This window comes from Acyrthosiphon pisum, chromosome A1 (genome assembly GCF_005508785.2).
Source record: "Acyrthosiphon pisum isolate AL4f chromosome A1, pea_aphid_22Mar2018_4r6ur, whole genome shotgun sequence".
Taxonomy (NCBI): Eukaryota; Metazoa; Arthropoda; class Insecta; order Hemiptera; family Aphididae; genus Acyrthosiphon; species Acyrthosiphon pisum.
Window position 1 is genome coordinate 119428665 of NC_042494.1, and position 11911 is coordinate 119440575.

Below are 11911 nucleotides of genomic sequence, written 5' to 3' on the forward strand. Positions count from 1 at the left end.
AAGTACAAAGATACGTACTTTTATTTATAGTTTATAATAGTTAATAAATTATGTAGGCATCGCTGTATCTAGTGTAAATAACTTAACAACTTTAAATGATACTAGAATATAATAGTTAGATTAATAATTCATATAATTTGCTTATGTAGGTAAATATAAATATAGGTAAATATATTATTCATGTTATAAATTCACTAATCAACAATAAACGTACTTTGTAATATTTACACAGTTATGAACAATTAATAATAATTACTTATTATTTTGAAAACAATTATTATACAACTAATAAAATATTAAGTAATTTATTTAGTTTTAACCATATTATATACAAATATTGTATGATAATTTTACGAAGGTTAATGTAAAAGTAAAAATGTTATTTTGCTTAGATATTTTGTACTTGAAGTAGTTTTTAAAACAAAACAACTAAACAAAACAAAAAACCGTTTAGTTTTCGTCATGTTGTTTTAGATCCCGAAGTAGAGGAAAAAAATGCTTCCTAACTTCAAACGGTTTCGTCGTTTTGTCGACGTGACAAATGGCGTTTGTTTGCCCATAGGAAAAAACATCCCCCAAACGATTACTAACGGCCAAAAGTTGCACCACCACATTGGGTAGAATTTGTCCATGGGATTCATAAAGAAGCATCATCCCACAGAAGTAGTATTCTGATAAGTTCGACCTATTTAGCTAAGAAAATGTTATAATAACATTTATATGTAGTATTTATATGTTCAGTTTTCTTTTTTTTTGAGGTGAATTTTTGTCGTGCATAATGCCTACGTTGATTTTTTTCTAAATATTTCGTAGATAATAATCAATAGAGATCAGTGCGTTTGTGTGTTATAAACTGTATGTTATGGGTCGGGTGCGTGGTGAGAATTAATGCGGATAGCGGATTTCAATCTTGTTTTTAGCATCATCAATTTAACCGCGGAAGTTCATAGTACAATGGAAACCAGATAGATTTATTTCCCAATAATTTATTAGTTTATACATAGGTTATTATTTTGGTAAATACTGAAAGGGAACAGTAATAATATGCAAATAATGGTGTTATTCCAACATTTTCGTTTTATTATACGTGTAGACCTAAAAGTATATTTGTTTTAGTTTTGGCGATAATTATTGTAATTCAGTATTTGATTTGTTCTTCCAATGTAGTTGCTCCCACTCCGATTGCAACAACCCGAAACGAAGACTCTGTTAATTCGACCAAATATACAACGTATGCGTCGCAGAACAATCCGGCACTGGTTTTGAAAAAAAAAGATTCCACTGTCCAATGCAGTCAAACGACAACCATCAAAAGTACGCAATCAAGTTATTATTTTACCGTAAACCCATCATATTATATAAGTACCCTTCCGGCTTTCCCGCCCCATATACGGTTTCTTATGAACGTAATTCGATTTAGCTGGCGTCAGTGGAAATATACCGGTGGGCATAGCTGTTGCCAGACAAAGGTATACTCAAAGTTCTTCCAACACGGAGGTTCAAAGGCAACGAGAGGCCACTACGACGGTATCGATGCCCGAAGTCGTTCATCAGTCACCGATGCAAACAATGGGTAAACAGACGCATTTTACATTATTATAAAAAAATGTACCTATCATCATTTATCAGTGGCGTGTTTAGTCAGGAATTTTTATGTCTAGACGGTATGTGGCCACTGGGCCATACGACAAATTAATATTCGATTACAAAAAAAAAAAAAAAAACGTAATATTTAGTATACTTTATAGTTATATTATTACTATAGTTCAATATTTATAGTATTTCTACCGTTTCAACTATCAATTATGTTGCTCATGTAAAACTAATTAGTAATAAATATATACCACTGGGTCTGGATGATATAGGTACTCGATTTATGTTAAATGTATAATAACTCGGTGTATGTCCATTAGTGTTGTCCTATAACGATTGTTCCATGACGACTGGTTCAACAGCAGGTATTAACCGATGGCCATCGTCTGGGAGCTGCAGCATTCCTCAAAACACTATCGGAAGTCAATGGAGTTTTCAAAATACTACGTTAAGAGGTAGACAATAGATATGCTAAACAATATAGTTTGATTTTGTTTGTACTCTATCATACTAGAAAAGTTTTTTAATTCATATTATTGATGTCTAAACGATTTTCCTCTCTTCCAATATTATATTATTTTTATAAATATTTTAAAAGTGTCTCATAATAAGTACTTTTTTTTTTATGTGAAGCTCCTGCTTTGGAACAGCAGACCGTGCAGCCAGTCGGATATCAACTAGTCCAAGACCAATCTGGCCAATATTTTCTTTTGCCTCAAAACTCTATTGCCGGTTAGTAAAAACAAATAATCAAAAATATAGATATTTTCAACTCATGTTATTTATTAATTGTTATACAGATCTATTGTATTTTATTAACTTAAATATTATTATGTAGGTTTAATGACTATGCCGTATGATTATTGTAAATCTGAAACACAGAATCACCATCAACCCAATCAAGGTTATACTCTGATCCAACAACCACAGCAACAGATGACTACTATATCACCTATCATGAACCACCATCCACAGTATACGTCTATTGCAAGTTCGGGTAAATATTATTTTTATTTTTACTTACTAACTGTTTCTCCGATTTTTAATTCACTTGTTATGATTTTATTCAGGTTCATACCTGATACAACAAGTCAGCTCTTCCACCCCACCGGCCCTCATAAACACTCACCATCAACTAACCGACAACAATACGCATCAACAACCGTTAATACAGTTGACGTCACCGGAAAATCAGATGATTATTTTCAACCAACAACAGTCTGCTATTGTGGCTCAACCACTAATAAGTCATCTTCAACCACCACACTCAGGACTGACTATTGCAACTCAAATGCAATCTGGATGTCAAAACCAAATTAACGACATACAAACTGTATCTGAGTCTGTAACTGTCCAAACCAAATTAGTGCAGCAGTCTATTACTGAGAAGAGTACAATTTCAAGACACACGGAAGAAAATGTGTCAATTTCATTGGACTATTGTAACACTACCATTAGTGAACCTGAAAAAGACTTAAAACTAGATTTTTCAGCACCAGAACAACTTTTGGAATCTGAAGCAATCGTATCACATGATGCTAGCAATCAAACAGATCTTCAAACTGAAGATGAAACTTATCATCCATTAACTGAAGAAAGTAAAGAAACAAATTTCACTGAGAGCGCACAAGACTGCACGGATAATGACCAGCCTTTGACTGATGGTGCTACTCAGACTTCTGTATTATCTATAGCCGAAAATTCTAATACACCGGATATTACTGGATTGGAACTATTGCTGAATAGTATTGAACAGTTTGAAAAACGTAACTCTAGTGAACCATCGGATAGTTATCATAATCAAGAAGTTGTAATTAATACTTTAGAGAAGGAAAATGTACAAACAATAGATTCCAATGTAAATACTGTAGAGGAAACAGAAGAAAAAGGTGTGAACAAGATTGATTTGCTTTTGTTGGCTGAACAGTTTTTAGAAACTGAAAAATCCAGTGAGACTTCTGAACAAGACACTGTCAATAGGAGTTACTCAAACAATAATAATTTAACTGGTAAGTGTGGTAATCAAGTTTTATATTTATATAATAGGTATATAGTATTAGGATTTGAACTTCAATGGTCTAAACATGTACAACATATGCTTGCAGTTATGCAATTAATGAAGTAAATTGATTTGCTTAAAAAAAAAAAAAAAATAAAATAATTTATAATAGGTAACTATATACATAGACACATAGTATTATAAAATAAATGCTTTTCAAAGTATAAATATTGTTGATCATAAATTCATGTCACGGCCACGAGATAAAGGGTGTCTCAAAAAGAACGCCTGCTATACATTAAATTTATTTTTCTTAAAAAAACATTACAAATATATCATTCTCTTCAGGATAAATTGAGGTTTAACAGTGAAAAACAACATCGGGCATATGACCCCCCCCCCCCCTACTAGCCCTACAGGCGATTATTCTTACCATCACTCGATCACACATTGCCCCATCAAGTTCGTTGAGGACACGACGAATTTCTTGCTTAAGTTCCAAGACGTTTCGGACTTTGTTCTGGTAAACTCGTGACTTAGTGTATCCCCATAAGAAAAAATCACACGGCGTCAAGTCGCAAGATCTAGGTTAGGATAGCAGCCTTTTCAAGTCCGGCGTTCTTTTTGAGACACCCTTTATAAATTTTAAATTTAAGAAGGTTTTAACCATATAATTAAAAATCATTAAAATTGTAATTATCAACAAACATGCACTAAAAATTGTAAAATCAGGAATATGCATTTACAATTTAAGAATATTAAATTGCACAATTATACTCTAAAATGTTTTGCTATTTCATTAGTAAAGTCATGAAATTAATGAATTGCTTACCCAGCAATGAATATAAAAAGCAAAAAAAAAAAAATAAGATATTTAAAAAAACATAAAATTAGAAGATCCATATGCTGGTGAAATCATGCTAAATGCACAAAGTTCAAGTCTGCCCTATTATATTATGATATTTGCAAGTATTTTTTGTGAATACATGAACTTATATATTATGTTTTTGTTTAATTTTAGAGGAAAATGAATGCAGTTATGAGTTTGAAGAAAATACTACTAAACCACTTGAGGTGACAATGAATAAAAATGGCACAAAAAAAGTATACACCAAAAAATCATTTTCTCAGACTAGTGATATTTTCCACTCTGTTGACAAATTAAAAGTTAATTCAAAATTAGATACAATAAAAAAGTCACCTAATTACTCTAAAGACAAAGTTCTGAATCGAAAGGTATCTGAATCAAGTTTGTCATCATCTGGACAAGTAAAACGTGGACCAGGTCGTCCGAAAAAGGTATTGAAATGTGATGAAGGAAATAATAACAATTGTAAAAATGAAGATATTAAAGAAAAACTGTTGAAGTTGGATTGTAGTGCAAAAACCAAACACAAGACTTCTAGTTCCTCATCTTCAGATCTCTCTCCTCCTGTGTTGGAAGCATGTAGTCTTTATTCACCTAGAAAAGATTCTACACATACCCCACCTACATTATTGCCAAACTCATCAATGGCTAAACTGTCTGATGTTCAAAAATTATCGGATGATGCTAAGGTCTATCAGAAAAAAATTGTCAAAAAACGCTGTACATCATCAATTGTATGCAACATATTTTGATTGAATTATCTGTTTCCCTATTAAAATGTTTAATTCATTGTTTTATTTTTCAGATTAGTGAAAATGAAATTATGCCACCCTTGAAGAAACGAAAAGTCGGACGACCAAGAAAAATCCAAAATCCTTTTGATGAAGTCATTAAAAAACATCTGTCTCTAACTCCAAAGAAAGAAAAACCAGTTTCTATATCATCAGGCTTGTTAAGCAGGGTTTCAACAATAAAAATTAACAATATAGAGACACCATCTCCTGGCCAATACAAAATAAAACCAAAGTTAAAAGCTGAAGTTAAAGTAAGTTATTATAATGAATATATATTATTAATAATAATATTACCGAACATCTAGGAATAACTTAGAATTTTGTAAGGTTTTTGTCAGTATTATTAATGTCAATTATTAAATATATTTTCATAAAAATATAATCTGGAATCATAAAAAAATATTTACCTATACATATAAAATAATTGTATTTTCAAATAATAAATGCTAAAGAATTAAATATTTATACTACAAATGGTTTGTATACATTTAATATTAATTAATTTAATTTACATATGAATTTACAGATTAAACATTGGGATGTGGAAGATGAAGATGATGAGATCCAAGACCAAGACGACATATTAGCAATGCCAGAATATGTATGTAAAAAACGCCGAATAGCTGATGCATTGCACAGAATGGTATTTACTAAATATTAAATAACATATAATACAAATATACTTACAGGTTTAAATTCAAAAATTATTACCAATTATCTAGCATACTCTGCTTTTTATTCATATTTTAACTAAATTTAACTGATTTGAAACAATTTATAATATGTTTAAGTATAAATAAATATTTTGAAAATAATTACTCGGTTAGCAAAAATATTTTTGAATAATAAATTATAGTAGTTTATCATACTATTTAGTAAATTTATAACAATATAATGATTATTAAATAAGAAAAAAGCTACACGTTCCAAAAATAAAGTGGAGTTAATGAAGTAGGTACCAATGTAAATGAAATAAATATAAAACACTTTGTGCATACAAAATTATTAAACAAATATATTATCGAGTATATTATGCAGTTATTGAGTTGTAAAATACAAATATTTGTTTTACCTATGTCTCTTTAAAGTCTATTATTTTATTATTTTCATAGGTTTATAAGAATAATTCAAAACCCAACAGCCAGTTAATTTATAGAATATTTGAAAAACTAATATTTTTTTGAAAACAGACCTTTTTTTATATTCAAAATACTTATTTTCTTTAATGCTAAATGTGTATAAATTTATATTATAATATTGTATTGTATTTTTCCCATTTGCATTTCTGTATATATAATGTACACATACATACACACTTGCTCATACATACATATACATATACCTAACATATATTATGTAAAATCTTAAGTATTTTATAATCATTAAAATGTTTCTTATAGTCTCCATGTACTGTCAATAAGCCAGCAGTGATTCCTAAGAAAAGAAAGTTTTCAAATGTATCGTTAGACAGTGTAGAAAGTTTAGACGATGCTGTTTCACTTCCACAAAGAGACACATCACATAGTTCTGTTCCCGTGAGAAGCCAGACTTCAGAGTCGTCTGACATTTCTCTTGAACAAACTAATGAAGGTTAGTATTTAGTACTTATAATTTTGATTGGTGATGGGTAATTTTGGATTTTGGATTCTATGTTGTGTTCATTGGTGGTTTCAGAACGGGATAGTTCTACTACGGTCGAACTCGCTGAACGACAATGCATACCCGTCAGTCCGAGTCGACCGGATGTAGAAATAACTACCGTCGATGTGAGTGTCTTGTTATTGTTATAATGTTGTGTGAATTGTATTATCATTTATTATTCTATATTTGTAGGATGATCATGAAAGAAGAAGACTGAAAAAGAAACGCAAACATAGAAAACACAAGCACAGTCACGATGAATCAAGAACCAAACATAAACACAAACACCACAAAAAACATCATAAAAAGCATAAGCGACATCGAGATGCTGAGCTAGAGCTTTCTGTATCTGAACCACCCACTCTGTCACCTCAAGGACTTATTGAAGACACCATTGAAGAGGATGATGACGATGATGACAAATCCAAAGAAGTAAGTAAAACCGGTATTATTTACAAACTAAATTGCAATTTGAATATATTATAATAATTTATAAACCTGATTTAATAATGCTGAATTATTTAATCATCTGAGTCACACTATGTTATCTTATTGAATAGCTTATCAACTGACATATTTTATAGTTTTTATGGTAAAAATGTATAGATAGTGGAAAACTAGAAATTAAAAAAATTAACAAAATTGAAATATTTTAGAATGACTCCAGTGAAGTGGAAAGCAGTGACGTACCAACATTTTTGTCTGACCAGCAAATATGGAAATGGTCAGGTGACAGTTATAAGCGTCCAGGTCGTGGTGGAAATAAAAAGACCTTTTATAGGTCCATCAGTAGAGGAGACGAAACCATAAGTGTATGTTACAAATTACAATACTAATGTATTTTTGTTCTGTTTGTGTTGTTTGCTTTGCAATTTTATAATTTTATAATTATATATTTTTTATTTGTAACTAGATTGGTGATTGTGCTGTGTTTCTATCTTCTGGTCAACTGGATCGACCTTTTATCGGTAAAGTTAACTGTATGTGGGAGACGAACCAGGAAAAAATGCAAGTAAAAGTATTTTGGTTCTATCACCCCGAAGAGACGGCTAGTAACTTTAATGGAAACCTACCATACCCGGTTAGTACAATATACATAGGCGTGTCTACGATGGCAGCCTAGGGTGCCTGGGCTGCCCCTGTAATTTTTAAAAGGCGCAGGTCAATTGAGTTTTTAAGTTAGAAGGGTTACAACTTTCATTTAAATAATTAATATCATTATAATTAATATTTACTTACAAAGATATGCTCTACAAAATTAGATGGTATTTTGTTAATAACGTGTATTGTCAAATTGATTTCCTGACTTCGGAAAAACCTACTATTAAGGCTTAAGACAGATGACAACGGTTTGGTATGCATCTATTATTGGATATTATTGTTGTATTATAAATTTTTAATTTGTAGCTAGGTGGTGTAATCCAGAGCTGTGGATGAATAATATTTCTGAAGTTACTGTAGATTATTAATTGTAAATAGATAGTTTAGACTTTTTTTAAAATTATATAAATACTTTATTGGGGAAAGGGGGGCTTTAAAAACTATGGCCTTGGGTTTTTAGGGCTTTTTTTCGGTTCATTATTAAGATAGCACCGGTTATTAACTAGGTTGACACTGGGGCTGAACTCTAATCACGCCTATAAAAATATACTCAAGTTTTTATTATGATCACAGTGTATATTTATTATGTTTTATGACACTATAGGGAGCATTGTTCAAATCACCTCATAATGACATTAATGATGTACAAAGCATTATGAATGGGTGTCAAGTGGTATCAATAGAAGAGTTCAGTTCAATCATTGAAAAGGATGCTCAACGACTAAAGAATATTTATGTTAATAATGATCTGTTCTATTTAGCCGGGGACTATGAGCCAGTCATGAAAATGATTAACTTCAGTGATGGTGTAGTGTTGAAACCGAGTGCTACTTGATTGACTCGCTAATAACCATTTAAAAAACTATTATTTATTATTTATACTAATTAATATTGTTTGTTTATCGTGTCACTATGTATACCCATATTTATATATATATTTTTATTATTAATTTTATATGTAACTATTTATTATTTTGGTTTTTTTTTTAATCTTATTAGTTATTTGTTACCTGTTAAAACTGCATTTAAAGGACTAATATTTGGTTCCAAAATATGAAAGTTAAATGTTTTTATTAGTTTTTCATCCCAATTTATAAAACAAGTTGTACATATTTTATTATTGGACTTTATTAATGTGGTGTTATATGCATGTACAAAGTACATTATAATTGTATATTTTGTGTAGATCTCCCTTTTATTCAAGTTAGCCATTGTGAAATCATAATATATCCGGTTCCTAATAAATTATAATTGTAGAATCAAAAACTATTTTTCATTACACGACAAAGAATATTTAAATTCTTGGATTTTCGTTTCTTATTCATTTCTGGCTACATTTTAATTTCTTGTAATTATTATTTATCATTATACACATACTAAAAACGATTAAGTACATCTAAAATGGTATCATTGTTTGGTAAAAAATCCACTAAACTAATTTTACAATTGAAACATTATCCTGTTTGCTTACACAATTCCCTCAAATTTTAGTTAATGTCTTATATATGTCATATGAATTGCTATAACTTTTCTTACGCATTTGAAATGTGTTTGTCAACAGCATTTAGTCGTTTATTTTTTTTATTTAGTTTTATTTCTTATATCATATAATTTATATGTATTAACTAATAACACATAATGTTGTAGGTATTATAAAACCATTTTGTATTAATTTTGTTTGTAATTATTATTTATTGAAAAGTAACTAGTGTGTTGCATTTCCTCTGTTTTACTGAATAACAACCATAAAATGAAGGTTCATATTTTAAGTTTATATTTACAAATCTTTGTAGTAGATACTCATAATATATTCTTATTATATTTTATTCTATGTGTGTTATACAATATACAATATATACAATGTACTTCATTATCATTTATCCTATATAATAATAATATGTATGTTTTGGAATACATAAATTGTCGACTTTAATATAATATGTAATACAAATTGACGCTATTTGTATTTTATTAACTATCATATTATGCCATACTACCTAATGATACCTATATATTGTTATTGTAATGAGTTGCTGTTACTTGTAACTAATAATAAAACAGAATTAGCATATTTTGTTCATCCTAATTATATTTTATTGGAGATCACCTAATCATCTGCAAACTGCCAAAGCCACCAAACCATAATATACTACAATAGTCCATTTATAAAGTATAATCAATAATAATACTTACTTAATTACCATTTTAATGTGGTAGCTCACCTTTAATTTGTAAATTATAAGAATTGTATTATTTAAAATAATTACAATAGAGTACTAATTTATTGTACATTTTGAAATGTTTCTTAATCATGTCTGGAAACAATAATGTCAATATTTTGATTTTTAACTATTTAAAAACCACAATAAAGTTTATTAACCTAAGAGTGTTTAGACTTAGTATGAAAGAAGTAAAGGAACATTCCTACTTTCCGGGACACCTCGTTTTTTGGGGAACTTGGTCATTTTTTGGGTGAAAAAATAATATCGGTGATTAATTGGTTTCAAAAATATAAATACCGCTAGCATACCTAATATTACGTTCACATACGACTAAACTTATAGGTATTACTGTATAAGTATATACGACACTCGGACACTCTCCCGCCACAGTTCCGCATCAAGTAATTTATTTTCGCAGTTCGCAGCAACGGGTTTGTTTCCGACCGGAAAAATGAATCTACATAAGTTAATTGAAATTTAAATTGAAACTGAATTGACAATTTGTTTCCTTGGTGTTATTTTTAATCTTTCTTCAATTTTATTTAAACTTATGTATGTTGGCCGCCTATTAGTCAATACTTGACAATCACAGTGATTTACCCCGAACCGATGACTAGTATAGTTTCACTACCTATTCTACGGCTCTATGCACTTCAAACGAAAATGATTATTGTTTCAAAGATTATTAACGCAGTCACGTGGCGACAAACTCTATAGTGGCCAGTGCAGTTGTTTTTCAATTGAAATTAGATAGGAGGTACTACAGTTATAAATTATAATATTAATACTTATTATTAATACAGATCCTACTTCTAAACACTTATATGTAAGCTCTTTCTCCAAAGCTTACCAAAGCTCCCTTCTATGTATTCAATTTTATACCTTCCCTACGTGCTACGGCCTACACACATATCGCAATACTACTCTTGTCTCCGGCAGTGCAACATAGTATCAGTAGGTATGACACAACAGACGCCTGCACTTCAAACTTATTATTCATCCATATACACTTCCTAGTTGAGAACTAGCCAGTGGTGTATCCAACCCAAATCTCTATACATTTTTCTAAAACGTAACTTGATGGAGCTTTGCCCCCACCTCCGATGTTTTGCCTAATTTTACTATAAAATATATAAAAACTATAACATATAAAGTAAAAAATAAAAATGTTTATTTTGTGCGAGGTATAAGTATCGTGTACCTACCTCCTAATTTTATATTTATGCGTGTACCCAAAGGGGTGGGCTAGTAAATGAAAATAATTAACTTAAGTTAAGAGGACACAAGATCGATAAGTTAAGAGTTAACAGTTAACAAATTTTAATTTTAAACTCGATAAGTTAAAAGTTAATATAAAAATAAATACTAACTTAAAAAAAGTTAATCTATTTTATTTAATTAGTATATAAATCACATAAAGATTGAATGTGTCTTTCTAGTTTCTAATTTATAAATTATAAAAAACAATTTTATTGAACTTTTATCATAATGTATGCCCTTTTACTTTTACTTTATTATTATTTATTGATTTAAACTATTTTCATCTCAAACTATTAATTTATCAAATATATTTTTTTACATCGTATAGCAATTGAATGTCATAATACGTAAATATGAGTAAGTAACCTTCATATTATGTAATAGTAATATTTACGTATAAACGAAAATTTTCAAAATGTTTTTAACTTGATGG

General features: G+C 29.6%; 1 protein-coding gene across 5 annotated transcripts in view; it reads left to right on the forward strand.

The window, feature by feature from the left end:
• LOC100164056 (myb-like protein AA) overlaps window positions 1-10067 on the forward strand; it is a 61129-nt gene extending 51062 nt beyond the window's left edge. For 4 of the 5 annotated variants that reach the window (XM_029488149.1, XM_029488150.1, XM_029488151.1 and 1 more), the window contains 15 exons: window positions 1168-1314; window positions 1421-1573; window positions 1914-2048; window positions 2227-2325; window positions 2432-2590; window positions 2664-3602; window positions 4614-5194; window positions 5266-5505; window positions 5781-5897; window positions 6655-6844; window positions 6929-7020; window positions 7088-7327; window positions 7552-7707; window positions 7809-7976; window positions 8601-10067. In XM_029488149.1, the coding sequence (XP_029344009.1) occupies window positions 1168-1314; window positions 1421-1573; window positions 1914-2048; window positions 2227-2325; window positions 2432-2590; window positions 2664-3602; window positions 4614-5194; window positions 5266-5505; window positions 5781-5897; window positions 6655-6844; window positions 6929-7020; window positions 7088-7327; window positions 7552-7707; window positions 7809-7976; window positions 8601-8831 (3647 nt within the window). In that variant the 3' untranslated portion in view covers window positions 8832-10067. Of the gene's footprint in view, window positions 1-1167; window positions 1315-1420; window positions 1574-1913; window positions 2049-2226; window positions 2326-2431; window positions 2591-2663; window positions 3603-4613; window positions 5195-5265; window positions 5506-5780; window positions 5898-6654; window positions 6845-6928; window positions 7021-7087; window positions 7328-7551; window positions 7708-7808; window positions 7977-8600 lie in introns of those variants that run through there. The other variant, XM_029488153.1, reaches the window with a different exon arrangement.
• Window positions 10068-11911: the final 1844 nt, after the last annotated feature.